Raw genomic sequence first — 27,986 nt, forward strand, 5'->3', positions numbered from 1 at the left:
TCTGTGCATGACGTGGTTGGAGCCCTGAGGAAGGGGAGGGCTATGGACTGAATGGTGTCCCCCGCTGCCAATATTAGACGCTGAAGCGCTAATCCCCAATGTGACCGTATTTGGGGACAAGGCCTGTAAGGAGATGGTGAAGGTTAAGTGAGGTCATAAGGGCGGGCCCTGATCCAATAGGATTCATGTCCTTATAAGAGACCAGAGAGCTTGGGTGCTACCTTCCCATGGGAGGACTTGGTGAGAAGGTGGCTGTGTGCAAACAAGGAAGAGGCCTCTGGGGCTTTTAGCCTCCAGAACTGTGAGAAAATAAAACCCTGTTGTTTAAGCCACTCAGTCAATGGTATTTTTTTAGGGTGCCTGGGGCTGACTAATACAGAAGGATTCGCCCTCCCGGGGAGAAGAAGCGGGGGCCAGTGGCCTCCTCTGATTTACCTGGCTGTCCGCAGAATTCGGTCCCTGCCCCTCCACCTTCTGCCAAAGCATCCTTCTAAGGGCAGACCTGATCGCACTGTCCAGAGGTCCCCAAAGGCCACAGAAAAGTCTCAACTCCTGGACCTCACGAGTCCCATCCCACTGGTGGAGCTCCCTGTCTCTGCTCTGCTCTCCTCTCAGGAGGGAAAGTTAAGGGCCTGCTTGGCCACCCTCTAGGGAGGTGCCACGATGGGATGCTGCATCCTAGTGATGAGCTGGGGGTAAGCCAGCACGTCTCTTCTGGTGCTTCTCCCAGAACTGAATGCACACTGTTAAGATGATCTTCAGGCATGGAAGAATCAAATCGCGAAGAATCATACACATGTAGTCCCAGCCTACAAGGAAGGCTGAGGCTTGGGGATCACTTCAACCCAGGAATTTGAGTCCAGCCTGGTCAACACAGTGAGAACCAGTGTCAAAAAAACAAACAAATAAAAAGGAAGAATCAGGTGATTGTTCCAGACTCCTCCAAAATGGGTATGGGGTCCCCACTCTGCTCTTCCTGGGACAGGGGTGTGACTTCTCCTTTCCTGTTGGCCATAAACCCACTCCTTCCCACTAAAGAAATGAGAAAAGAAAAAGTATTCACAGCACTTTGAGTTATGTGAGGTGTGCAGAATTTATCAGGCCCAAAAAGACAGGAATATGGACTTCAGTCACACCCCTCATACCCATGCCCCGGGGTGACTGTTTAAAGGCATTTTGTTTCTGACTAGCTTAACCCATTATCTTCCTGTTCCTTGAATTTGTGATACAAAAGACAATGTAGACAATATAGAGACAATAAATAGCTTTTTTTTTTTTTTTTTTTTTGAGATGCAGTCTCACTCTGTTGCCCAGGCTGGACTGCAATGGTTTGATCTTGGCTCACTGCAAACTCCACCTCCCGGGTTCAAGTGATTATCCTACTTCAGCCTCTCAAGTAGCTGGGACTATAGGCGCTCACCACCACGCCTGGCTAATTTTTGTATTTTTGGTAGAGACAGGGTTTCATCATGTTGGCCAGGCTGGTCTCGAACTCCTGACTTCAAGTGATCCTCCCGCCTTGGCCTCCCAAAGTGCTGGGATTACAGGTGTGAGCCACCACACCCGGCCCAATAAATAGCTTATGTTATTTTAATATAAATTCCTCAGGCCAGGCCAGCCGAGGTGGGAGGATCCCTTCAGGTCAGGAGTTCAAGACCAGCCTAGGCAACACAGCAAGACTTCCTCTCTAATTTCAAAATTCTTGGTAACTTAGGAACTGTCTCTTCTTTTCCTTTAAAAACCCACTTGTAACTGCTGCTAATTAGAGGTGTATATTGAGACAACTGGCATCTCCAGGGTTGCACTTCTCAAACTTGGCACAAATAAACTCTTTTTTTCAAGATGGCATTTCGCTCCGTCACCCAGTCATGAATGCAGTGGTGCGATCTTAGCTCACTACAACCTCTGCCTCCCAGGTTCAAGGAATTCTCCTGCCTCAGCCTCCTGAGTAGCTGGGATTACAGGCGCGTGCCACCGTGCCTTGCTAATGTTATTTTATTTTTTGTAGAAACGGGCAAGGTGGGTCTCACCATGTTGCCCAGGCTGGTCTCGAACTCCTGACCTGAAGCGATCCTCCTGTCGTGACCTCCCAAAGCACTGGAATTACAGGCATGAGCCGCTGCGCCTGGCCCAACCTCTCCACTTAGGCTAATTTTGCCTCCTTCCTTTTTTTTTTTTTTTTGACGGAGTCTGGCTCTGTTGCCCAGGCTGGAGTGTGCAGTGGCCTAATCTCGGCTCACTGCAACATCTGCTCCCCAGGTTCAAGCAATTTTCCTACCTCAGCCTCCCATGTAGCTGGGATTACAGGTGCCTACCACCAGCCCGGGTAATGTTTGTATTTTTAGTAGAGATGGGTTTTCACCATGTTGGCCAGGCTGGTCTCGGGGAACTGTTGACCTCGGGTGATCCACCTGCCTCGGCCTCCCGAAGTGCTGGATTGCAGGGTTGAGCCATCGCGCCCAGCCCGTTTTCTCCTTTTGGGTCACAAAAGTGATTGAATCCTGCCACTTCCCGGGTGCTGGGTGGGAACAGGGAAGAGGAGGGTGATTGCAGTGCTGTGACTTGGGTAGATGGCGGGAAGGCCTCTCAGAAGCGGCCTTGTTTGCAAAGATCTGAAAAAGGCTTGGAGAGGAGCAGGCTCGGGGCATTCAGGGAGGGGCAGTGGCACACTGGGAGCAAGGCAATGTTCCGTGACCCACAAAAACCGTGCAGTAGCTGTTCCAACTGGTCAGAAGACACCCCGGAAATGTCTCAGCACCCGCGAAGCCTTTGATTACCCCCTGCCTTCCCGCCAATCCTGCATCCAATCAGAGAGCGTCCCCACTACACGTGTTACGCAACGGCCAATCAGAACTGGGACCCGGCCCTCGGCCCGCCTCCCAGGAACTCCAAGCCAATGGCAGCCTGGCAGCGGCGGGCCAATCCCCTGCAGCGCGCGCGGGCGGACGGTTGCAGTTGGCTCTCAGTAGCTGCAGCAGCCGGTTGAGGTCTGGAAGCAGCGTCGGGCGAAAGCGGCGGAGTTCGCCATGGTAAGACCCGGGTCATTCCCGCCCCGCAGACGCCCAGGCAGACTAAGTTGGCCTCGGGCGGACGGAAGGACGTAGTTGCGGGCCTGGGCGCTGAGAGGAAGCCGGAGAAGGACGCGGGGTCTAGTGCGGGACGGGAGGACACGGAATCGTCTCCGGGATCTGCAGGTCCCAGGGCAGGGACGGCGGCTTTTGTTTTAAATGAAGCTGCCGGTCTTCAGTCGGTGGACGGGGACCGTTGACGGTGTCCAGTCCCCAGAGAGCAAATAGTGGCGTCGCCTGCTGAAGACGGGGGGGGGGTGGGGGGGGGGCGCTGCTCCCGCTTTCCAGCCTCCACGTGGGAGTGCAAGAGTCTGTGCTGCCTGCAACGACTGAGCAGCCCCAGGAGCCTTCGCTGACGGGGCTGGGGCTGCGGACGTGGGTCAGATTAGGAATTACGGTTCAGACGCCTCTGAAACATTGCCTCGTTCACTAGAGGCAACATGTCAGGCCAGGTGCGGTGGCTCACGCCTGGAATCCCAGCCCTTGGGAGGTGGAGGCGGGTGGATCACCTGACGTCTGGGGTTCAAGACCAGCCTGACCCAACATGGCAAAACCCGGTCTCTACAAAAAAAATACAAAAATTTCCCGGGCGTGGTGATGCGGGACTGTGGTTCCAGCTACTGGGGAGGCTGAGGTGGGAGGATCAGCCGAGCCTAGAAGTTTGAGACTGCAGTGAGTCCTGATGGTGCCACTGCACTCCAGCCTGGGCCACAGAGACTCTGCCTCAAAAAAACAAAAAAAGCAACGCATGAACATAACAGATTCCCAAGTCCCAAGTCTGAATACCTGTGGTTTGTCAGTTACCCTTTCTTTTCTTTTCTTTTTTTTGACAGCACTCAACAAATGCTCTGTTGCCCAGGCTGGAGCACAGTTGCGGGATCACGGCTCCCTGCAGCCTTGAACCCCTGGGTTCCAGCAGTTCTCCTGCCTCAGCCTCCCGAGTAGCTGGTACTACAGGTGTTTGCCACCACACCTGGCTAATGTGTAAATTTTTCATAGGGACAGGGTCTCACTGTGTTATCCAGGCTGGTCTCAAGTTGGTCCCAAGCGATCCTCTCGCCTCAGCCTTCTAAAGTGCTGGGATTACAGGAATGAGCCACCACACCCGGCTTGGCAGGGTTTAAAGAAACCACCAAAGGACAGTGCAGTGTCCCAGCACTGATGATATCTGGGAGCCATTACACCTGTAGGCTTCAAGGGGTAGAGAGAGGGAGTGGTTACAAGAAATTGAGAGGGCAACCTGCCAAAAGTGTGGCCTTAAGAGGGATTCAGGTCACCCGCAGCAGTTGAGCAGGAAGGGGCTAAGGAGGGAGTACCCTGGCGTTGCTCTCCTCCAGCCCCCCAGGATCCCACTGCTGCCTGCCATTGACCAAACCAGCAAGAAGCCAGAGGGCAAGGAAGGCCTCTGATGCTGTTCTCAAGGGTCGGCCTCCGAGAGCACAGAGCAGATGGTGAATGATGGAGGGTAGATCTGGGGGCAGAGAGAGGACACACACTGAGCACCTGGGCTTGGACCATGGGGACCTGAGAGCTACTCTGTATTTCCTTACCCAGCCCAACTACCTTATCCTTTGATCAAGACATAATCAGAAACTGCTATATATTCTTCAGAGAATTACCGTGACTGGCTATAATGTGGGGTTGATTATTGACATTACATGGCTTCCAAGTGTTAAAATAACCTAATTTTTGTGTAGTGGAAAACAGGTTCTAGGGCTACCTGTAGAACTTAGTAGCTAGTATGGTTTACAGCAAGTTAGTTTTCACAGGGCTAAAGGGATCAGTCCCCTAACCCTCCTAGGAAATGCCAACTGCGAAAGCACCAGATACTGAAGCGCTATATAAATATTAAATTCAAATATTTTGCATGCCATATAGCTTCAAGTTGCCTTGAAATGAATGGGTTCACATTTATGTTCGGTTCACAGCGCGAGTGTATCTCTATCCACGTGGGGCAGGCGGGTGTCCAGATCGGCAATGCCTGCTGGGAACTGTACTGCCTTGAACATGGAATTCAGCCCGATGGTCAGATGCCAAGTGATAAAACCATTGGTGGTGGGGACGACTCCTTCAACACATTCTTCAGTGAGACTGGGGCTGGCAAGCATGTGCCCAGAGCAGTGTTTGTGGACCTGGAGCCCACTGTGGTCGGTAGGTGCCTGGGCACTGGATGGCAGCTTTCCTGAGAGGGTGGGAGAGCAATGGTAAAGCCCCGCGTGGGTTCCTTTGAATCCTCCTGCCGAAAGGATGGGATGGACAGGCATATGCCCGTGGCGTTGTTAGGAGAGAAACTGAAAGGTTCGTGATGAAAGTGTGAGACTTGGCTCCTAATCTAGGAAAACCTGACCTACAGGGAAAAGCTGCTTTGCCAGCAGTAAGATGGGCTGTGGAGAGATTCCCTTGTGGCTGCCTCAGCCCTGCTCAGATGGCCCTGCCTGCAGGGTACAGTAGCCTTGGTTCCCTCCTGAATGCTCTGCACTTTTATGCTGGTGCACGAGAGTCTTGACCTGCATCTTAGGCATAGAAGGTAAGTACAGAACAGTCATTTGCTTCCTTCAGAATAGCAGCCTGAGGTAGTTTCCAAAGAGAGCTGCCAAGAGGCAGCACCTTTCAGTGGCCCCCCAGGAAATGACAGCATCACCTGAAAGCCTGTGAGACCCAGGTCATCCAGGGTGCCTTGATGGGACTGCCCTGCAGAAGTCACACTGATCTGGTGACTTCCCAGGTTGTAAGAGTTTTTAACTTACAGCCTTTGATGTAGCTACACGTAGGAAAGAATTATGTACCTGCGTAGGAGTGCAAGAGCTTATTTCCTTTCACTAGGAACTGGTCGTGCTGACATTTATACCACAAGCTGAGTGTAACTTCGTAAAGTCATAAATTGCATATGCAGTTTGGTTATCACACAGAGACATTGTCTACCAGATGCTGCCACTGTTGACCTATGACTTGTAGGTCATGTACTTTGAACAGCATGTACTCTGTAGAAGTGAACAGTCCTGGAATGTGTCCATCTTGGTGAGTACAGGCCTTAAAGATTCATAGCACACACTGTCTCTTTTGTAGATGAAGTGCGCACAGGGACCTACAGGCAGCTCTTCCACCCGGAGCAGCTAATCACTGGGAAAGAAGATGCAGCCAATAATTACGCCAGAGGCCATTACACCATCGGCAAGGAGATTGTTGACCTAGTTCTGGACCGGATCCGCAAACTGGTAAGAAGAGAAGGTTTCATGTGGCCATTGTCTTGCATGGGAGGGTAGTTCTTGGAAGGTGAAAGGGAGATCATTTTATCAAAATTTAGATCAGCATGTTGGCCGGGCGCGGTGGCTCACACGTGTAATCCCAGCACTTTGGGAGGCTGAAGTGGGTGGATCACCTGAGGTCGGGAGTTTGAGACCAGCCTGGCCTACATGGTGAAACTCTATGTCTACTAAAAATACAAAAATTAGCTGGGTATGGTGGTGCACACCCATACTCCCAGCTACTTGAGAGGCTGAGACAGGAGAATTGCTTGAACCTGGGAGGCAGGTTGCAGTGAGCTGAGATTACACCACTGCACTCTAGCCTGGGCAACAGAGCAAGATTCCATCACAAACAAGCAAACAAACAAAAACTTAGACCAGCATCTTGAGTCCTACTGAGTCTGCAATGGTGATTTGTCTGTAGATCTTTGTCTGCTTTTCTTTGCTTCAAAGTGTACTACGTGTTTATTATGGATGATTTGAATCCATATCAAGTCTTCAGAGGCAAAGAGAAGTGGCCCTGGCTTGTTGGAGGTTGGTGGTGTGGCTTCCACGGGCATTGACTCACGTTGTCTGGTTTCTCTCAGGCGGATCTGTGCACGGGACTGCAGGGCTTCCTCATCTTCCACAGCTTTGGGGGCGGCACTGGCTCTGGGTTTGCATCTCTGCTCATGGAGCGGCTCTCAGTGGATTACGGCAAGAAGTCCAAGCTAGAGTTTGCCATTTACCCAGCCCCCCAGGTCTCCACGGCCGTGGTGGAGCCCTACAACTCCATCCTGACCACCCACACGACCCTGGAACATTCTGACTGCGCCTTCATGGTCGACAATGAAGCCATCTATGACATATGTCGGCGCAACCTGGACATCGAGCGTCCCACGTACACCAACCTCAATCGCCTGATTGGGCAGATTGTGTCCTCCATCACGGCCTCCCTGCGATTCGATGGGGCCCTGAATGTGGACTTGACGGAATTCCAGACCAACCTAGTGCCATACCCCCGCATCCACTTCCCCCTGGCCACCTACGCCCCGGTCATCTCAGCCGAGAAGGCCTACCACGAGCAGCTGTCCGTGGCCGAGATCACCAATGCCTGCTTCGAGCCAGCCAATCAGATGGTCAAGTGTGACCCTCGCCATGGCAAGTACATGGCCTGCTGCATGTTGTACAGGGGGGATGTGGTCCCCAAAGACGTCAACGCGGCCATCGCCACCATCAAGACCAAGCGCACTATCCAGTTTGTGGATTGGTGCCCGACTGGATTTAAGGTATGACTGGGTGATGTGGAGGACTTTCTGCAAGCAGCAGACGCACAAAATAACACTGTCCCTGAAGGCCTGCATCCTTTGGGGAGAGTATCCCTGTTCCATGGGCTAGGCATGTGGGCATAAAGTAGTGAACCAGAGTTGATAATTGAATCACTGAATTTTTTTTTTTTTTGAGACAGTCTTGCTCTGTCGACCAGGCTGGAGTGCAGTGGTATGATCTCAGCTCACTGCAACTCTGCCTCCTGGGTTCAACCAATTCTCTGGCCTCACCCTCCCAAGTAGCTGGGATTACAGGTACCCGCTACTACACCCGGCTAATTTTTGTATTTTTAGTAGAGATGGGGTTTCACCATGTTGGCCAGGTTGGTCTTGAACTCCTGACCTCAGGTGATCTGCCCACCTCAGCCTCCCAAAGTGCTGGGATTACAGTCGTGAGCCACTGGGCCCAGCCCAGTGATGTCTTTTGAACTCTCTTTCTGAGTCATCACACTATATATCTGTGGTGAGATTTATTTATTTATTTATTGAGATAGGGTCTTGCTTTGTACCCCAGGCTGGAGTACAGTAGTGTGATCCTGGCTCACTGCAACCTCTGCCCTCAGGCTCAAGCGATTCTCTCACCTCAGCCTCTGGAGTAGCTGGGACCACAGATATGCACCACTATGCCCGGGTAATTTTTTTTTTTTTGAGACAGTCTCACTTTGTCACCCAGGTTGCAGTGCAGTAGCGTGATCTTGGCTCACTGCATCCTCCACCTCCCAGGTTCAAGAAGTTCTCTGCCTCAGCCTCCCAAGTAGCTGGGATTACAGGCACCTGGTAATTTTTGTATTTTTGGTAGAGATGGGATTTTGCCATGTTAGCCAGGCTGGTCTCGAACTCCTGGCCTCAGGTGATCCACCCGCCTTAGCCTCCCAAGTGCTGGATTACAGGCATGAGCCACTGCACCCAGCTAGTATTTGTATTTTTAGTAGACATGGGGTTTCGCCATGTTGGCCAGGCTGGTCTCAAACCCCTGGCCTCACGTGATCTGCCCGCCTCAGTCTCCCAAAGTGCTGGGGTCACAGGCTTGAGCCACCACACGTGGCCTGATGTTGTCATTTATAGAACAAGTGTGCTGTTCCCTGCTCTAGTTGACCCTGTGCACTGCTGCCAGGACCTCAGGTCATGTTAATCCCAAGTTCTGAAACTTGGATGCTTCCCCTTTGGTTACCACCTTGGAATGCCACCCCCTACTTAGGCAGGCACATGGACCACTTCGACCACTTCCTGATGCTGTGGTAGCAGCATTCATATGACTCTTGACCCATGATCTGCTACCTTTGCATAGCCACAGTGGCTTGTTTTGTGGGTCAGAAGTGGGTATGATGTTCCTTGTGATAGCATGGGGAAGAGTTGTGTACTCTGAATCTATCTGGGTGGAAAAAGTTTAGCTAGAGAATTTAATTGTAATCTACAAATTACAATTAAATTTTTTAATTGTAATTAAAAAAGACAAGCAGCATACATTTTCAGAGGGAAGACTGTCTTCACCTGGGCACCTATCACATGTCACAGGTACTAGCACACAGCCCTTTAGGTAGCTTAGGATCCCACCAGGGTGGCTACCTCCAAGGTTCCTTTCTGTGTTCTCCATCTGGAACTATCACCCTGCCTGGCGCAGAGAAGGGCTTAGTGACGTTTGTGAGGTGAACTGCGTATTCTCCTTGTCACCTACAGGGTGTCTTCTGTTTGAGGAAAAGTAGCTACCATTTCTAGGTTTGATATAAGCTTCACAGACTGCTTTATTTCCCTTCTCCGGCAGGTGGGCATTAACTACCAGCCCCCCACAGTGGTCCCTGGGGGAGACCTGGCCAAGGTGCAGCGGGCCGTGTGCATGCTGAGCAACACCACGGCCATCGCGGAGGCCTGGGCCCGCCTGGACCATAAGTTCGATCTCATGTATGCCAAGCGGGCCTTTGTGCACTGGTACGTGGGCGAAGGCATGGAAGAGGGAGAGTTCTCTGAGGCCCGAGAGGACCTAGCAGCTCTGGAGAAGGATTACGAAGAGGTGGGCGTGGATTCCGTGGAAGCTGAGGCTGAAGAAGGCGAAGAATACTGAGGGGAGGGTGTGGTGAGTTCTCCCCTGCCACCCCCAGGATGGCTGCTTTCAAGTTGTTTGCAATTAAAGGTTCTGTACAAAACCAAGACCTCTGTGTGTCATGCAGCTTAGTTCTGCCTTACAGGAGCTGGTGGGACCCCAGAGACTGCATGGACAGCAGTGGGGTGCCAGCCTGCCCTGCTGGCGTGGGGTTGGGTGCAGCAGGACTGTACATACTTAAGCAGCTGCCACGGAAGTAAACTGACCAGGGGAAAACAGTGTTTCTTCAAAGCCAAGCGTTCAAAGTATAGATCTTCTAAATTCTAGGAAAGCAGAGTCAGGGTTTTCGATTGAATTTGCGAGTTTTTGGGCTTCTTTATTGATGGGTCATGCTGGCTAAAAGGAAGAGACTAGAAGTGAAGTGTTGGAGGTCTGTGGATGGGGCTCGTCCATGAAGTCTCTAAAGCTGTGGGTCAAATGTGTAAGGTCAGGACATTTTAGAGGGGGAAAGGGTATTAACCAAGTTCTGCACAGCATTCATGACCCACAGAAGGTCACAACACATCCATGCTGACCTCAGTGCTCCACTGTAACCTAGAGGGCAGCATTCGTCCTCTCTGCACGCACACAGCCACCCTGTCCCTCAGCACTATCAGCTGTCTTGGTAGAAAACCTCCCATGAGGTGGGAGATCGAGACCATCCTGGCTAACACGGTGAAACCCCATCTCTACTAAAAATACAACAAAATTAGCCGGGCATGGTGGCGGGCACCTGTAGTCCCAGTTACTCGGGAGGCTGAGGCAGGAGAAAGGCATGAACCCGGGAGGCAGAGCTTGCAGTGAGCTGAGATCACACCACTGCAGTCTAGCCTGGGCAACAGAGACTCCGTCTCTCGAAAACAAACAAAAAACCTCCCACATTTCACTTCAAGTGAAACTTGTTGACATCTGTTTATAAAAGACCTGGCAGTCCGGATACCTTTTCTCAGAACCCAAATTAGGTTCAGGAAGTTGACCCATGGTAAAGGGATCCTGTTAGTTTGCTGTGGCACAACCAGGACTGGCACAGAAAACTCATTCTAAGTCTGTGCCTTAATATTAAAAAAAAAAAAAGGTAGAGAACGTCTGACCTGGACCCTCTGCATCTCAGAAAGGTTTATTATCAACTGAAGGAGATAACACGTAGCCTTTGCTGGGAACAAAGATGTGACAAGTCTCTGCCCCATCCTAGGTGCTGCCCCGCGTAGGGCTCTTCCCAGGCCCGCCCCCCTTGGGCAGTCTGGTAGCGCTGGGCTGGCGTGGCATCCTCTGGCTGGATCCTTCGCGGCTGCTGCGTTCCGCCAGGGCCAATGCTCCCCCGAGGGCAGTGCTGCCTTTGTTTCTCCCTGAGGAGACACAAAGCACAATGATTAGGAATGGGCGAGCCCCGTAACTGCAGCACCTGTGGTACTCGTGCTCCTTGGGCAACATTTATGTCTACACATTTCCATCAAGGCTGCTTCAGCTAGAGGCTCTGCATCAGCCCCAAGTCCTGAGACTCAGAACCACTAGACAGGTCATGCCCCAGAAGCCCTTGGCAGTGTGCAGGGGACCCTTGAGGATGTGTCCCAGGAGCAAAGCCATGCAAGGAGCACACTGCCAAGGGAACGTTTTGGAAGGACACATGCCACGGGTCCATTTAGGGAAAGGTAGGTGCGGCTGGTGCACACCTGGCCTGGACAGCAAACCTAGTCTGCCCTGACGGTGCCATCAGCGGCAGCAGCAGCAGGAACGCGCTGCCTCATCCTCAAGGTGCTTTCATGTGGACTGTACATCTGAGCTGCCCCAGATGGTGACGGGCAGGAAGTACTGCAGTCACCAAGTCCTGGAATTGGGTTTCTGATTTTGATTTTGGAAGCTCTTTCATTGTTTCCTACCTACCCGAGTGTTCCGCACACAGTGGTCAACCCTCTTGCTTTCGGGTTTAGCAGCCAGATTCCATGACAGGGTTCCTGCCACAGTCTGAATGCTTGAGACTTTCCTTCTGACCACCAGAGTCTCTCGGATGAAGACCACTGGTTCAGAGATTCTTTGATTTGTAATTTGCTTACTCTTTAAGATAGCCAAGAAAGATCTGCAACCACACTTGGGCCAGAGCTTTATTTTAATGGGATGGATTTCCCTGGGCTCAGGGTGTTGACAGCATCAGCAAGACTGACTGAGAGGACCCTGCAAAGTACAAATGTACCCGGGTGGCAGGCTCACCGTGCGGAGTGCCTTGGCCAGGGCTCTCCCCTGCTCTGGTCTGGCAGGGTCTGCTCCATGGGCTCTAAACAGGGCATGTGTCCCCTCCCTCAGTGTTGGGTCCCCCATTTCATCCCCCCAGCGTTTCCTTTGTCCTGACTGAGGGAGTGCCTTGACCACTCTGACCTCATCAGCTACATGTTCCCCCTGCAGGCTGAAACCCTGGCTGGGGCTCGCATCTTCCCAGACACTGACACAGGTTTAGGTCGTTACCTGGAACACTGAAAGATCTGATGTGTTGCTATCTGACATGTTGCTAAGCATGTGGAAACCAGTCCCACCCCAGCCAGATTCCTCGCACTCTCATAGAAACTCCACACCCCAGCCCCTCAGTGCGGTGTGCCCAGGCACAACCTCTTTCCTGGCTGTCCCTCATGAGGGCACACTGCAGCCCCCTCTGTATGTAAGTTCCCTAACAAATGCTTTGGACTGACCACTCTGGCATTAAGTGTTTCTTCCTTTGGAATCCCAACTGGCTCTCATCCTGGAAAGGTTTGGGGCAGTCCCTTGCAGGAACTCCCCTGCCACCACTTTCAGGGTGACTCCAGACAAGGGTTCAGCCAACAGAACACCGAGCCTCAATCCTGGTCCTTCCCTGGCCTCTTATCAAGTGTAGTCAAACAGCCTGCAATGGGAAACTACATTCCTGGAGAAAAGATGTAACGGGTGTTTAGGGATCCATTAGGTCATTTCTGTTTCACCATCTGTCACCTTGAACAAGCAGAGACTCCTGTGTCTGAGATGCCGTGGACCCTGGCTCTTCCAGAGGTACCTCTAGCTCCCTTTCGATGCTGATACCACAAAATTCTCCCCATACCCTGCAGGGACAAGACAGCCCTCCTTATGAGTTTCTGGGGAGTTCTTCCTCAGAGAATGAGATCTTTGCTCATTCTTGCCTGGTGGCTGGTGAGGGTTATAGCAGTGTCGTGCTTGGAACAGCTTGGCACACTTGACTCAACAAAGATGGAGTCGGGGTTGCCCTGAGTCAAGGAGGAGCGCAGTCAAGAACACGTGGTGGCTGACGTTTGGCCACCTCAGCCCAGCAGTGACTCGTGAAAACAGCACAAAGCAGAGAACAGCCACCACGCACCTCTTGTGGTACAAACTGCCATTATTCTAGTCTCCACTGACTGGTCAAGGGGTGAGGATTCTGTCTTCCATGAGCAGACAGGACCTGCCACCCTGCAGCAGCTCCCACACTGGGCCAGCATCCTCCTGAGGCCACAGTCCCTCCGCAGGCCAGGCCAGACAGAGGCAGATCTTCTGCAGCGGCGGCCTAACCTGGGTGCTTAGGCGCCCATGTGCTCTCGAGGTTACTAATGCCTAGCTCCCCACAGCCTGCCGCGTAGCAGGCCGCAGACCTGGGCCTGACTCAGAGCCGGCTTCCCTTCAGTTTGCCGCCATCTGAGTTTCCTCTCCTCCCCTCAGTAATGACCCAGTCCGTTCTGGAAACAAGGAGAGGGAAGCAGAAAAGAGCAAATGATGTTTGTTTGTTTATTTTTGTTTTGAGTGGTGGCAGAGGGGGGTTGAGAGACTGAGTCTTGCTCTGTCACCTGGGCTAGAGTGCAGTGATGCAATCACAGTTCACTGCTGCCCCAAACTCATGCGAAGTAGCTGGGACTACAAGCATGGGGGCACACCTGGCTAATAATGCTTATCTTTAAATCTGACAGGGTTGACAAACCCTGTAAATGTGAAAGTAACATAACTTTAAGCCATAATTGATATTAAGAAAATCCTGGGCCGGGCGCGGTGGCTCAAGCCTGTAATCCCAGCACTTTGGGAGGCCGAGACGGGCGGATCACGAGGTCAGGAGATCGAGACCATCCTGGCTAACACGGTGAAACCCCGTCTCTACTAAAAAAATACAAAAAATTAGCTGGGCGAGATGGCGGGCGCCTGTAGTCCCAGCTACTCGGGAGGCTGAGGCGAGAGAATGGCGTAAACCCGGGAGGCGGAGCTTGCAGTGAGCTGAGATCCTGCCACGGCACTCCAGCCTGGGCGACAGAGCGAGACTCCGTCTCAACAAAAAAAAAAAAAAAAAAAAAAAAAGAAAATCCTGGAAATCTTCAGGAATTGCGTGCTCTCGGGGTTAGCGGGGAGCCCTGTTCAGGCCTCCTCAGTTTATGAAGGATGAGAAGGCCCAGAATAGAATGGTCTGCAGTGCCGTGCAGTGGGAAAACCAGCTTGGCTTAGCCCTCCTCCCTCGGGAGGGGCCACTAAGTCAGATGGGCTAGACAGTGGGATTGAACCAAGTGTGCCTGCAGGTTGGGGTGTGAGGGCGGGGTGACTGATGCCCCTAGGCCTGGTCCCTGGAGGGCCCTCCTAAGCCCAAAGATAGTCAATGACCATTGAATGTTAAAAACAGCCTGGCTCAGCAGGGGTCAGTGGCTCATGCCTGTAATTCCAGTACTTTGGGAGGCCAAGGCGGGTCCTTTGAGGCCGGGAGCTAGAGACCAGCTGGGACAACATAATGAGACCTCCATCTCTACAAAAAAATTAAAAAATTAGCCAGGTGTGGTAGTGTGCACCTGTAGTCCCAGCTACTCAAGAGGAGGTGGGGGGATTGCCTGAACCCAGGAGGTTGAGGCTGCAGTGAGCTATGAGTGGCCACTGCACTCCAGCCTGGGTGACAGAGACTGTCTCAAAAATAAATAAGTAGTAAAAGAAAATGCAGAATTAGCTCAAATACCTTAATCAATCTAAAATGTCCAACGTATTATTTCAATATGTAATCAGTACATAAGTTATTCATAAGATGTTGCATTCACCTCTGTTCTTTTTCTTGTTTGTAGAGATGGGTGGGGTCTTGCTGTTGCTCAGGCTGGTTTCAAACTCCGAGCTTCAAGTGATGCTCCTGCCTCAGCCTCCCAAAGTGTTGGGATTACAGGTGTGAACCAGTGCCCAGCCTCATTCACTTTGGGCTTTTTTGTTTATTTTTGAGACAGGGTCTCACTCTCTCACCCAGGCTGGAGTGCAGTGGTGCAGTCACAGCTCACTGCAACCTCAACCTCCCAGGCTCAAGCTATCCTCCAATCTCAGCCTCCCAAGCAGCTGGAACTACAGATGTGTGCCACCATGCCCTGCTAATTTTTGTATTTTTTGTAGAGATTGGGTCTCCCCGTGTTGTTCTGGCTAGTCCTGAACTGCTGAGCTCAAGAGATCCAGCAGCCTCGGCCTCCCAAGGTGTGATGGGCTTTTTGCATTCCCTTTTGTACCAGTCCTTTGGCATCTGCTGTACATAACACATGCAGTGCAATGACCACACCAGCCATGTGTGGCTCGAGGTTCCTATATCAGCCAGCACAGCTCAGGTGAGACTCACGGCCTCCACACTCCAAAGTGTCATCTTACGTGCATGCTCTGGACAACTTTTAAAATGTACAGTTTCCCTAAACTTAAATAGAATGCTTGACTGCATTTATTTTTCCCTCAGTGACTCTAGACTCTTACCAAGACAAGCATCACCCCTCTGTGCTTCTGGGGTTTTCTGTTTCCCCTTCCCTGTGGGTATAAGTGAATCTGGTGGTGGTGGTTCCCCCAGCCGGTCTGGATGGCTGGGGGACAGGCATCCAGAGGACCCAGGGTGCCTGCTGCAGCTCACAGAGGCAAGCTTGAGTGGGCCTGGCCCATAGCCTGGAGAACTCCACACCCGAGTCCTGTGGGAAATCTATGGCCTCCATGCCCCCCAGCCGGATCACTCTGACAACCCCCTTATGTCCTCCACCCCAGATTCTGCCATTACCGGGGCAGCCGGAGCTCCGTGTGGTCAGATGCTGTAACGTGGGCTTCAGAGAGCTCTCAGCGTTCCATCTGTGGCCTCTGCCTCTCACTCAGCACTCCTGGTGTGGCCCCATTCCCTTCCACCTCCTCCTCAGGTTCCACTCTATCCCCACAGGGCCTCTGTGCCCTCATGTCCTGGCTTTCTGCCACCCAGCCTATAGGACCGGACCTGGGCTATGCTTCCAGGACAGAGCCCTCGAGGAACAAAAGACCCCGAGGGGCCCAGCACTCCAGGCCACTCCTGTCCTTGGGTAAATTCTCTCGGAGCCCCCACTCGCTCACACGGCACCCCCAATCCTCCCGGCCCCTCTATGCCTGCATTTCCAGTGCCACAACCCCCACACACATCTTGACTGTGCCCCCCACCTGCCTCCTCCCACCCCGGGCCTAACAGCACCTGGACAGCACTCTGCCTCACACATCCCCTCCCACCGCCACAGCTCACACCTGTGGAGCTCTGCTGACCGCCTCCCCGCCCCCGGCTCCTGCTCCGCCCGGTGTAACCCTTGCTGCTCTCTGGGCTCTGAAGCCTCCTCCCATCTCCGTTGCTGGCGGTTTTTCTTTTCTTTGTTTTTTTTTTTTTTTGAGACAGGGTCTTGCTCTGTTGCCCAGGCTGGAGTCCAGTCACAAGCTCTCAGCTCACTGCAACATCTCCCTCAGGCTCAGGCAATCCTCCATCAGCCTCCCAAGTAGCTGGGACTATAGACAGGCACCACCACCACGCCTGCCTGGCTAGTTTTTTTTTTTTGAGACAGGGTCTTGCTCTGTTGCCCAGGCTGGAGTCCCGTCACAAGCTCTCAGCTCACTGCAACATCTCCCTCAGGCTCAGGCGATCCTCCCACGTCAGCCTCCCAAGTAGCTGGGACTATAGATGGGCACCACCACCACGCCTGCCTGGCTAGTTTTTTTTTTTTTTTTTTTTTTTGAGGAAGAGTCTCGCTCTGTCGCCCAGGCTGGAGTGCAGTGGTGTGATCATGGCTCACTGCAAGCTCCGCCTCTCGGGTTCATGCCATTCTCCTGCCTCAGTCTCCTGAGTAGCTGGTACTACAGGCGCCTGCTACCATGCCCAGCTAATTTTTTTTTTTGTATTTTTAGTAGAGATGGGATTTCACTGTGTTAGCCATCATGGTCTCAATCTCCTGACCTCATGATCTGCCCGCCTCGGTCTCCCAAAGTGCTGGGATTACAAGTGTGAGCCACAGCGCCCGGCCCTGCCTGGCTAGTTTTTGTATTTTTTGTAGAGATGGGGTCTTGTTATGTTTCCCAGGCTGGTCCTGAACGCCTGAGCTCAAGGGATCTACCTGCCTTGACTTCCCAAAGTGCTGGGATTACAGGTGTGAGCCACTATGGGGGTCTCACTGGCAGTTTTCCTCACTGCCTCTCACTGAACTGAGTGTGACCATCTCACTTCCCTGCCACGCCCTCTGCCCTGAGAGCTGGGCCTGGCACCCAGGGCCCCTGAGTGCTGAGTGAGCAGCAACTTCCCCTGGAGTGACAGGGACTCTGTTCCTAGTTTCTCCCTCCTGCTGGAAACTTGCCCCTCAATTGCTCATCTCAGCCTGCAGTCCATACACCCCTACTCCAGGCCTGTCCCTCAGCCCCCTCCACCCTACCTTGGGCCTGAGCTCTGGGTGGCAGTGAGGTGGGCGCTGTTGGGAGGCGCATGCAGGAGGTGTGACCAAAGACCCCTGGGCTCTCACAGGCCGCTGGCTCTGGGCCCCTGATCACACCTGGTGACACCTGGAAAGTGGCCCCAACTCAGGAGTGAGGCAGGCAATGGGGCTGAGTGCTGGAGTGTGGCCATGGGACCAGCACATGGCATCTGTGTGAGATGGCATCCAGGAGACTCGGGGAAGGTGGGACTCTCTGTTTCAGCCTCCAAACTTCCTGTCTGGGTAGGGGGCAACTTCTGAGAGGCCGAGGTGACAAGCACAGCAGTCGTGGCTGTGCTCTCCAGCACAGCACACCGCACCCTGGCCAGCTGTCCTCCCCTGGAGCAGGGCTCTTTACACTCACCACAGTTCGCCTCTGGAGTGTGGGGGTGTTGGTCCTGTCCCCGGATGCCAGCCCGACTGTGGGCTCTAGAGACTGCCATACCTTGTCTCTAATAAACCGAATCAGAAATCCTGCCCTGCTGCTAAGCGGCAGGGCAGCGGTGGCCTGCATGGTCCTGCCCTTGCAGCTCAAAGCTGCTTGGGCCTCCTGGGGCCAGGCAGTTTAAATGGAAACAAGGGAGAGCACCAACCCCCAGAGATAAGCCAATAAACGCAACCTGCAAAAGGAGAGAACAGGCAGCAAGAGAAGCGGAGGGAACCCGGGGGGCCTGGAGAGAGAGGCGAGTGTGCAGCAGCCAGGCTGTGGAGCAGAACGGGAGAGGCCGAAGGCTGCGGGCTGGAGAAAAAGGAGGAACTTGCTGGGGGGCTACTGTTCCTGGCAGAGAGAAAGGAGGCCTCTGGAGGTCAGAGAGAGACACAAAGAGAGCAGACAGTGAGGGTCAGTGAAAAGGCCAGCACACAGGTGCCCGGGCCCTCTTGGGTCAGGAGGCGTGGGTGCCCAGGCCCTGGCACTCCCCCCATGAAGGCAGCCTGCTCCCCACCCCTTCTCAGGATGCCTGCGCGGGTATCCGCGTGCTTCCAGGCAGGGAGCCAGCTCTGGGCCTTCTTCCGTTGGCCTGGAACGCTGTGCTGCATTTCAGAGAGAGCCATCAGGAGCAGAAGCAACATGCGGGGAGGATGAGCAGGGACGGAGGCTCCACCATGACACTCTCAGCCCCAGCATCTGCTCAGCCCAGTCACCACACTGGAGAGGGAGGAGGCCCTTCAGACCCCGCAGGCCTCTGCATCCTGGGAGTTCTACGTCTGACTCCCTTCCTGCAATCATCAGAGGGAAGCTGGCCAGGGCTGGCCAAGCCCCTGCGTAGGAACTGGGCCTAGGTGGGGTACAGGCAGGAAGACCTCTGCCTGCCCCGCTCCCTGGGCACTTCCCTGGATGCTGTATACCACAGGACAGGGATAGAGACTGTCTTTTGAAAAACATATTTAGAGACAGGATCTCACTCTGTCACCCAGACTGGTCTCAAACTCATGGCCTCAAACGATCCTCCCGCTGTGGCGTTCCAAAGTGCTGGGATTATGGGCGTGAGCCATGGCGCCCAGTCCCAAACCTTCTGGATTCCCGACTTTGTAAGATGAAGGCCTGAGTGAAGAGGTGGGGAGGAGCTAAGCAGAAGAGCCCTACCCAGCCTGGACCACCCTGGGGCACGCACTCTGCGTCCACCTGACCTGGACGTGCCTCCTAAGGCTGGTAGCGAAGCCCGGGAGCAGAGCCCACGGATGGGCCCTGCAGGTGCTGGGCCGAGACCGACAGACACGCCTGGCCACTCAGGGCCACGCCGCCGCTGTGCCGCGCCTGCCCCCTCCCCGCCCGCCACCCCCGCCACTGGGGCAGGGACAGCGGGCCCAGGTCTGACCTCGGGTCTCGGGCACTGTCGACGTGGGCAGAGACACGGCCGCAGGGTCCTGGGGCTCGCTCGCTAGCCTCTGCCCGGCCCACATGGACTTGAGCATCTGGAAGACGGCGAGGGGCGCCAACTTCAGCTTCAGCAGGTCCACCAGGATCCTGACGGGGACAGACGTGGGGCCGGTGAGCCCTCTCCGCCTGGCGCGGCCACCTCCCTGAAGACCCGACAAGGACGGGGACCGGGGGTGCGGGGGGCTCCTCCCGACCAGTGGGACCGGGGGACCCGGAGAGCAGAGATCGGGGTGTCTGGCGAGAATGCGGCCCCCTCCCGCCCCGCTCACTTGAACACGTCGGGGTAAATGGCGCCGCCCGCCGCCTGCGCCAGCTCGTACAGCTCCATCTCCTCATCTGCGGCTCAGCACCTTCTTCCGCCGCAGCGCCAGCTTCTGCCGGGCCGCCTCCAACCCCGCGGGCGCCCCCGACCCCGGCCCAGGCCCTACGCCCTGCGCCGCCATCCGCGCGGCCCGAGAAAAGGTGCGCCCCCGCCGCGCTCTCCCTGCAGCGCCAGCGTCCTGCCTCCCAGGCGGCGCCGGTGGGAGCGGCGGGAGGGCCGGCCGGGTACAGGGCCGCCTCCGCGGCGTCATTGGAGTCCAACAGTTATTGGGCGCTCAATGTGTGCTGAGCGGCGCGCTAGGGGTCGGGGGTGGCATGGCGGACTGCAGGGGCCCACTGCTTGGCGGTCAGGGCCTCCCTGATAGACTGCATTGATCGTGCTCGCTTAGGTGGCAGCACCCAGCCCAGTGCTAGGCATACATTGGGCGCTCAGTAAATGCCTCTTACAAGAAAGTGTGCAATTTTTTGGTCCGCGCCGGTGCACCACTAGGGGTCGCTTTTCGCGGGGGGGGGGGCGGGGGGCCACTAATCAACCGCCCTGCTTACGCGCACGCGCATTCCTTGCTAGGGAGAAAGTGCGTGAGCCCCACCTTGAGGCGCCAGAGGCCACCACAGCGCAGGCGCATTCAGCTGCGGACCACCCCCTCCCCCTGCACTCCTGCCTCGCCACTTCCCCTCCTCGCCTGGCAGGCCTTCGCTTTGCGCACGCGCCTTGTGAGGTAACGGCGGAGCGAGGTAGAGGCACTTTTCCCGCCCGGCCGCGGGGCGTGGCTCTGCGCGCAGCTTGATGACGAAGTTTCGGCGCCGTGGCGGAATGGCGGCTCCTACCTCTGAGGCGGGCGACGTTATGGGTCCCACAGGTGAGTGGGGCGGGACGCGCGCGTGAGACAGTCCGGCGCCCTGAGGCCTTCCCCGAGCCGCTGCGGAGGCCGTGTCCGTTCCTCCGCGAGCCCCAGGACTCTGGCCGGCCTGGCTGCTTTGCCCAGGCCGGGCAGGCTGGGGAGTGGAGAGCCCCGGCTGAGTCTTCCTACCATCTCGCTGGGCCATGCCTTTGTGTCACCTTCCCTCCCGGCTCCTGCACTCTGTCCTAGTCCGGTAAGTGTTCATTGAAAGTTAACTTTCCTTGAAGGAATGGAGGGAAGGAGAGCTTTGTGTTGAAGTTGAGCCTTGGGCTTAACAGGCGGTGTGGGAGGAAGAGCCAGGTGTGGGTCCCAGCTCGACCCTTCCCATGTGTGCTCGACTTCTCCCAGCCTTGGTTTCGGAGGGTCCGGAAGCCCACTTGGCGGGAGAGTTGGGAACAGGTGGGCGCGTGCTGCTGAGGGAGATCTTGGCCTGACAGAATTTGCTTGGAATGATTGGCGTTGCCCAAGGGTTGTCGCTCTCAGGAAAACAAAACAAAAAAGACGGGGTCCGAAGCAGCTCCTGGAGAAAATAGGTGTTGGAGAGGCGCGATGAAGCGGACGCCAAGTGCATGGCAGGCAGAGACCTGTGACGGGGAGGGTGGCTATGGCAGGGTCAGAGAACAGGGATGTGAGAGACACCTCTTGGAAATTCCCTGGTTGGAATATCCTCTCTTGGAAATTTCCTAGAAATTCCTCTGGGCCTCATTCTTTCAGTCGCTGCCCATGAGAGCTTCTTCTGAGCAGAGATGCTCTCCACTTCATCATCCGCTAGAGCTCCGCACTTGTCCAACAGTCCACAGTTTAATGCTGCTTTGATCATTTTGTGGTAGTGCAGTGTTTGCTTGATCAAGTGCCTTAGGACTGAGGCGTTTTTCTTTAACACTGCAATTGATAGCTAGGTTAAGAATTGAGGCCGGGCTCTGTGGCTCACACCTGTAATCCCAGCACTTTGAGAGACCGACGCGGGTGGATCACGAGGTCAGAAGTTCAAGACCAGCCTGGCCAAGATGGTGAAACCTCGTCTCTACTGAAAAATACAAAAACTAGCCGGGCGTGGTAGCAGGCGCCTGTAATCCCAGCTACTTGGGCGGCTGAGGCAGAGAATTGCTTGAACCGGGGAGGCGGAGGTTGCACTCCAGCCTGGGTGACAGAGTGTAGAGGGAGACTCCATGTCAAAAAAACAAAAAAAAAGAAAAGGAAAAAAGCGGCCGGGCACGGTGGCTCACGTCTGTAATCCCAGCACTTTGGGAGGCCGAGGCGGGTGGATCACGAGGTCAGGAGTTCGAGACCAGTCTGGTCAACATAGTGAAACCCCGTCTCGACTAAAAATACAAAAATTAACTGGGTATGGTGGCATGTGCCTGTAATCCCATCTACTCTCGAGACTGAGACAGGAGAATTGCTTGAACCAGGGAGTCGGAGGTTGCAGTGAGCCGAGATCACGCCATGGGACTCCAGCTTGGCAACGGAGCGAGACTCCATCTCAAAAAAGAATTGAAAAAGCCTGCACTTTGGGAGGCTGAGGCAGCGGATCACTTGAGGTCAGGAATTTGAGATCAAGCTGGCCACCATAGGGAAACCTGCCTCTACTAAAAATAGAAAAATTAGCCAGCCTTGCTGGCAGGCCCCTGTAATCCCAGCTACTCGGGAGGCTGAGGCACTAGAACTTTTTGAACTTTGAAGGTGGAGGTTGCAGTGAGATGATGGAGTGAGACTGTCAAAAAAAAAAAGAGGCCAGTGCAGTGGCTGACGCCTGTAATCGCACCACTTTGGGAGACCGAGGCGGGCAGATCACGAGGTCGGGAGATTGAGACCATCCTGGCTAACACAGTTAAACCCAGTCTCTACTAAAAATACAAAAAAATTATCTGGGCGTGGTGGCAGGTGCCTGCAGTCCCAGCTACTCAGGAGGCTGAGGCAGGAGAATGGTGAGAACCCAGGAGGCGGAGCTTGCAGTGAGCCGAGATCAGGCCACTGGACTACAGCCTGGGCGACAGAGTGAGACTCCGTCTCAAAAAAAAAGGAATTGAAAAATCTTGGGAGATGTTCCTATTGCCAAGTGGCACAAAGACAGAGATTCCTGTCTCCTCTCACTCTACAACTGCCTACATGGCCTCTTTACACCCAGCCTTTCTTCCTCCACAGACTGCCAGGTGCCATCCCAGTGTCTTGTGCCGTGGGCAGAGCTACTTGTGCCGTGGGCAGAGCTGGGCCAGGAAAACTGTAACTAGCCGGCCAGTGGGACTTGGCAGACTTCCTGTCTGTGAAGTCTAGGTCTGAGCATTTTTCGTGTCTGACCTGAGTGGGCTGAGCGGTGGGAATTTGGAAAGCTGATCTTAGTTTTCTTTCTTTTTTTTTTTTCATTTTTTGAGACAGAGTTTCCCTCTGTCACCCTGTCTAGAGTGCAGTGATGCTATCTTGGCTTATTGCAACCTCCGCCGCCTGGACTCAAGCATTTCCCATGCCTCAGCCTCCCAAGTCGCTGGGACTACAGGTGCCCACCACCACACCTGGCTAATTTTTGTATTTTTAGTAGAGATGGGGTTTTGCCATGTTGGCCAGACTTGTCTCAAGCTCCTGGCCTCAAGTAATGTGCCCACCGTGGCCTCCCAAAGTGCTGGGATTACAGGCATGAGCCATGGTGCCCAGCTGTTGATCCTAGTTTTCTGATGGCCTATTCAAAGGCTCCCTTGGCAGAGCTTGCTCTTAGCCTCCATTCATTGCATAGCGCACAGGTAATATGGAGGGGATTTGCCCCTGTCTCAGAGTTTTGTGAGGCGGTCTTTGTATTGGAATCTTGGTTCTGCCACTTAGCTGGGTGGGGGTAAGTGAGTTATCCCATTTCTGCCTCTCCTTCATCATCTGTACTGACCTGCAGTCATAGTACATCTGTACCCATAGGGTTGTTGTGAGGATGGTTTTTTTTTGAGACGGAGTCTTGCCCTGTAGTCAAGACTGGAGTGCAGTGGCCGGATCTCAGCTCGCTGCAAGCTCCGCCTCCCGGATTTACGCCATTCTCCTGCCTCAGCCTCCCGAGTAGCTGGGACTACAGGCACCCGCCACCTCGCGGTGCCTGTACATTTTTTTTTAGTAGAGACGGGGTTTTACTGGGTTAGCCAGGATGGTCTCAGTCTCCTGACCTCGTGATCCGCCCGTCTCGGCCTTCCAAAGTACTGGGATTACAGGCTTGAGCCACCGCGCCTGGCTGTGAGGATGATTTTTCTATTCTTGTATGACGAACTTAGCAGCTTAAACCAGCACCCGTTTATTATCTCATAGTTATGTATGCAGAAGTCCAGGCAGGCTCAGCTGTGCATTACAAGACTAAAATCAAGGTATTGGCAGCTTTGCTCTTATCTGGAAACTCTAGGGAAGAAACTGCTTCCAGGTTTATTTGGGTTGCTGGTAGAATCCAGTTCTTTGGAGTTGTAGAACTAAGATCTTTGTTTCCTTGCTGGCTGTCAGCTGGGGACTACTCTGTAACTTAAGGTCCACTAACTTAAGACTCTAATTGTATGTGCAAAATGCCGTCACAGCAGTACCTAGATGAGTATTTGATTGAACAAATGGATCAGGAATCTTGGGCTGCTGTCTTTAAAATTTTGCTTACCACTGAGGATTAAATGAGGAGATATAGAGAGAGCACTCAGAGTGAGTCCTGGTATATGACAAATGCTGTACAAGCATTACCAAGAATTTAGCACCACAACTTGGCTCTGAAGCTGGCCACTGTGGGCTGCAGAACAGTGTTTCTTTTTTTTTTGTTTTTTTTTGTCTTTTGAGACGGAGTCTTGCTCAGCCTCCCAGGCTGGAGTGCCGTGGTGTGATCTCAGCTCACTGCAACCAGTTTCTCTTGGGTTCAAGTGATTCTCTGGTCTCAGCCTCCTGAGTAGCTGGGATTATAGGCACCTGCCATCATGCCTGGCTAATTTTTGTATTTTGGTAGAGACAGGGTTTCACCATGTTGGGCAGGCTGGTCTTGAACTCCTGACCTCAGGTGATCCTCCCGCCTCAGCCTCCCAAAGTATTAGGATTACAGGCAGGAGCCGCTGCACCCAGCTGAGAACAGCGTTTCCATAAAAGATGGGAATTGCTGGCCGGGCATGGTGGCTCACACCTGTAATCCCAGTGCTTTGGGAGGCTGAGGCGGATAGATCGCTTGAGTCTGGGAGTTCAAGAGCAGTTTGAGCAACATGATGAAACCCCCATCTTTACAAAAAGTACAAAAATTAGCTGGGCTTGGTGATGTTTGCCTGTAGTCCCTGCTACTTGGGAGGCTGACGCAGGAGGATTACCTGAGCTCAGGAGTTTGAGGTTGCAATGAGCTATCATCACACCACTGTACTGCAGCCTGAGCGACCAAGCAAGACCCTATCTCTAATTAATAAATAAGACATGAGAATTGGTAATGTAGTGTGTGTTGCGTTACACAGATATTCTCCTGGGCATTGTGAAACTATGTAATATTTTATTAGGGCCAGGTGCAGTGACTCACACCTGTAACCCCAACACTTAGGAGGCCAAAGCAGGAGGATCAGTGGAGGCCAGGATCCTGGGCATCATAGCCTGACAAACTAGCCTGGGCAACATAGTGAGACCCTGTTTCTAAAAAGAAAAAAGAAGAAAATTAGCCAGGCATAGTGGCATGTGCCTGTACTCAGGAGCCTGAGGTGGGAGGACTGCTTGAACCCAGGAGTTTGAGGTTGCAGTCAGCTATGATCGTGCTGCCGCATTCCAGCCTGGGCAACAGAACGAGACCCTGTCTCTCAAAAACTAATAGAAAGATTCTGCTGTGTCACAGATGTTGAGATTTTTGTCTTTGTTTTTCCACAGTGGTTTGCTAAGAAGGCCATTTTCAACTCTCCACTGGAGGCTGCTATGGCATTCCCTCACCTCCAGCAGCCCAGCTTTCTACTGGTAAATATCAACTGCTTGCATGAGTGTTAATGTGGCCATAGTTCTGTAGCTGTGGGACTTGAGTGTTCTTCCCATTGACCTGAAGAACTCTGTAGTGGTTGTTTTTTAGGGGCATGTGATGGAAACAGTGCCAGACTCCTTAAGCTTGACTGTGCCTCCTTATTACTACAGGACCTTGGGGTTACGCAACCTCTGTGCTCTGGGTTTTCTCATACAAGAGAAGTTCATTCAAATTCTATTTTCTCTATTTCCCAAGGGTATGAGCAGGAGGAGGAGCAAGTGAGAAGGATACATATCAGAATGTTCATGACCTGTAAATTCTCAAATAGATACAAAGCATTCTAATAATCAGTCGTAACAGTCATCAGTGAAAAATAGAGACACTGTTGTGCTGGGGGCCGCTAGGTTGCACTTTAAGTATTAAACATGATGCTGAGAACTGGTTACAGTAGCTCATGCCTGGAGTTCCAGCTACTGAGGAGACTGAGGCAAAAGATTACTTGAGCCTAAGAGTTTGAGACCAGCCTGGGCAACATGGTAGACTCAAAAAGAAAAAAAAAATGATACTGAGAAATGAGAAGTTAGGTATGAGGCAAGTATTGGCGATGAAAGTTCCTAATTTTAGTTCTTCGGAGGTGTTTTTGTAAACATTTATGTGGAAGGACATTCTTCCTCAGTGCACCCCACTAGAGTCAACAGGTCTGGCCCATGGCTCAGGTCTCTATCTCAAGCCCTGTGAAATCCACCCTCATTTGGAGGTAGACAAGGCCTTAGATATCCTTTGGCAGAGCTCTCTAGGTTGAAATTCTAGCCGTTTCTCCTGATCTTAATCTATTTGCACAGATGCCCTTTTTCTTCTTGTAGTCAGGGTGCTTTCCTCACATCCCATGACTAGGTAGATTTCATTAGTCCTTGTCCTGAGTCTTTTCTGGCCTCTCCATTGCCTTCATGATTAGTGTCTACTTGGCTGAAGCCATCTATAATTTTTGTCTGCCCTGTGTTTTAAGATAATTAGTTTAGTAGATTTACTGTCTGCTGAATAAAGAACAGCTCATTTAAGAGAGCTTCTGCCATATCCCTAATGTTGTTGGGCGTTCTTATTGATGATCACAGTGGTGTCATCATGGTGGTCCATCAGGTTGGGAATTTCCAGTTGATGTGTACAAACTCAGTGGTACTCTGTGGTTTGTGAGGGGTGCCCTTACACAATCAAGATCCTCTTCTGGGTCTGGGGCTGACTCTGGGGCCAGCCCTTGCTTAAGGATTGGCAGAAGTCAGTCCTGTTCTGACCATGTGCAGCCCTCTGAGGGGCACTGGGAAGCAAGCCTGACAGTTCCGGGTCCAGAGAGCATCGAACTGTGGCCTCTCCTAGTAGGACTCTGGGCCACTGACGCACATGAGAGGCTGGGGAAGCATGCCAGTGATTATGTGTCTGACTCAACCTATTGCTTGGATTTCTGTTTGACTCAAGCCAGCGTATCACGAAAAGCTGCAGAGTGAATGTCCTCGTGATGTTTTTGCTTCGTTCTGTCTCCTAGGCTAGCCTGAAAGCTGACTCTATAAATAAGCCCTTTGCACAGCAGTGCCAAGACTTGGTTAAAGTCATTGAGGATTTCCCAGCAAAGGTATAGCTCTGCTAATGTCTCTCTTTGGAGCATGTCTTAAACATTCCTTGAAGAACTTTATTATAATTCCTAATTTCCCTCCCCGCCCCAACCCCAAGCACTGCTGGCACAGAGTGCCAGCCCTTATCATAACCATTATGTTATAGACACATTTAAACATGTGAACTTATAGACCAGGGGTTCTCAGCCACAGGTGCTCTGTCCCTCAGGGGACACTTGGCAATGTCAGAGACATTTTTGGTTGTCACATCTGGAGGTAGATGGGGAGTGTGTGCTACTGGCATCTAGGAAGTAGAGGCCAGGGTTGCTGGAAGCATCCTGCAAAGCACAGGACAGCTCCCTGCGGCAAAGAAGTATCTAGCCCAAAATGTCAGTAGCACCAAGGTTGAGAAACCCTGATGTAAATGCTAAAAATATGTATTTAAATCACACCTGGAATTGTCAAGCCCAGGAAGCTGGCCTAGACAAGGAGTTCATACCAAATGGCAATAGGTCAGTTCGGTTTTAGGGGCCTCACTCTGGGAAGGATGTTGCTTTCCTTTCTGATAGAGCATCCTTCAAGTCAGAAGTTTCCAACACTTTCTAAAGAATCTTTTGGGGTGGTGACTCATGCCTGTAATCTCAACACTTTGGTAGGCCGAGGTGGGAGGATCACTTAAGCCCAGGAACTCAAAACCAGTCTAGGAACATACTGAGAACCTGTCTCTACAAGAAATTTAAAAATTAGCTGAGTGTGGTGTTATGTGCCTACTCAGGACGCTGAGGTGGGAGGATTGCTCGAGCCCAGGAAGTCAAGGCTGCAGTGAGCCATGATTGCATCACTGCACTACAGCCAGGGGAACAGAGTGAGACCTTGTCTCAAAACATATGTATTTTGTTTATTTATTTTATTTTTTATTTTTTCATTGTTTCTGTTTTTTTTTTTCTTAATTTAGTCTTGTATCACACACAAAAAATGTGTTTTGA

General features: G+C 52.9%; 3 protein-coding genes across 11 annotated transcripts in view; 2 read left to right on the forward strand and 1 right to left on the reverse strand.

Annotated features, from left to right (window-relative positions):
- The first annotated feature begins 2,893 nt into the window (after nucleotides 1-2,893).
- Nucleotides 2,894-9,765, forward strand: LOC117087546 (tubulin alpha-3 chain). Its single transcript, XM_033217874.1, has 5 exons — nucleotides 2,894-3,029; nucleotides 4,997-5,219; nucleotides 6,135-6,283; nucleotides 6,901-7,581; nucleotides 9,383-9,765. The coding sequence occupies exons 1-5, from the start codon at nucleotides 3,027-3,029 to the stop codon at nucleotides 9,677-9,679; spliced, it is 1,353 nt and encodes a 450-aa protein (XP_033073765.1). The 5' UTR covers nucleotides 2,894-3,026; the 3' UTR covers nucleotides 9,680-9,765.
- Nucleotides 9,766-10,784: 1,019 nt separating this feature from the next.
- LOC117087551 (mitotic-spindle organizing protein 2B-like) lies at nucleotides 10,785-19,866 on the reverse strand. Its single transcript, XM_033217886.1, is given in 5 exon segments — nucleotides 10,785-11,043; nucleotides 17,997-18,176; nucleotides 19,194-19,342; nucleotides 19,525-19,592; nucleotides 19,594-19,866. Coding segments are annotated over 5 exon segments (789 nt in total). The 5' UTR covers nucleotides 19,828-19,866; the 3' UTR covers nucleotides 10,785-10,885.
- A 249-nt stretch (nucleotides 19,867-20,115) lies between these two features.
- Nucleotides 20,116-27,986, forward strand: part of LOC117087519 (sphingomyelin phosphodiesterase 4) — a 30,526-nt gene continuing 22,655 nt past the window's right edge. For 5 of the 9 annotated variants that reach the window (XR_004438846.1, XM_033217831.1, XM_033217793.1 and 2 more), the window contains exons 1-3: nucleotides 20,131-20,436; nucleotides 25,312-25,395; nucleotides 26,934-27,020. Coding sequence is in view for 7 of the 9 variants with exons in the window: in XM_033217831.1 (XP_033073722.1) it covers nucleotides 25,357-25,395; nucleotides 26,934-27,020 (126 nt within the window). In the remaining 2 variants the exon portion in view is untranslated. The other 4 variants (XM_033217821.1, XM_033217801.1, XM_033217812.1 and 1 more) reach the window with 4 other exon arrangements.

This window comes from Trachypithecus francoisi, unplaced genomic scaffold, assembly GCF_009764315.1.
Source record: "Trachypithecus francoisi isolate TF-2019V2 unplaced genomic scaffold, Tfra_2.0 Contig00661, whole genome shotgun sequence".
NCBI lineage: Eukaryota > Metazoa > Chordata > Mammalia > Primates > Cercopithecidae > Trachypithecus > Trachypithecus francoisi.

Coding starts and splice junctions, on each gene's coding strand:
- LOC117087546 (XM_033217874.1), top strand. Junction 5,220..6,134: donor CCTGGAGCCCACTGTGGTCG/GTAGGTGCCTGG, acceptor TCTCTTTTGTAG/ATGAAGTGCGCACAGGGACC. Junction 6,284..6,900: donor TGGACCGGATCCGCAAACTG/GTAAGAAGAGAA, acceptor GGTTTCTCTCAG/GCGGATCTGTGCACGGGACT.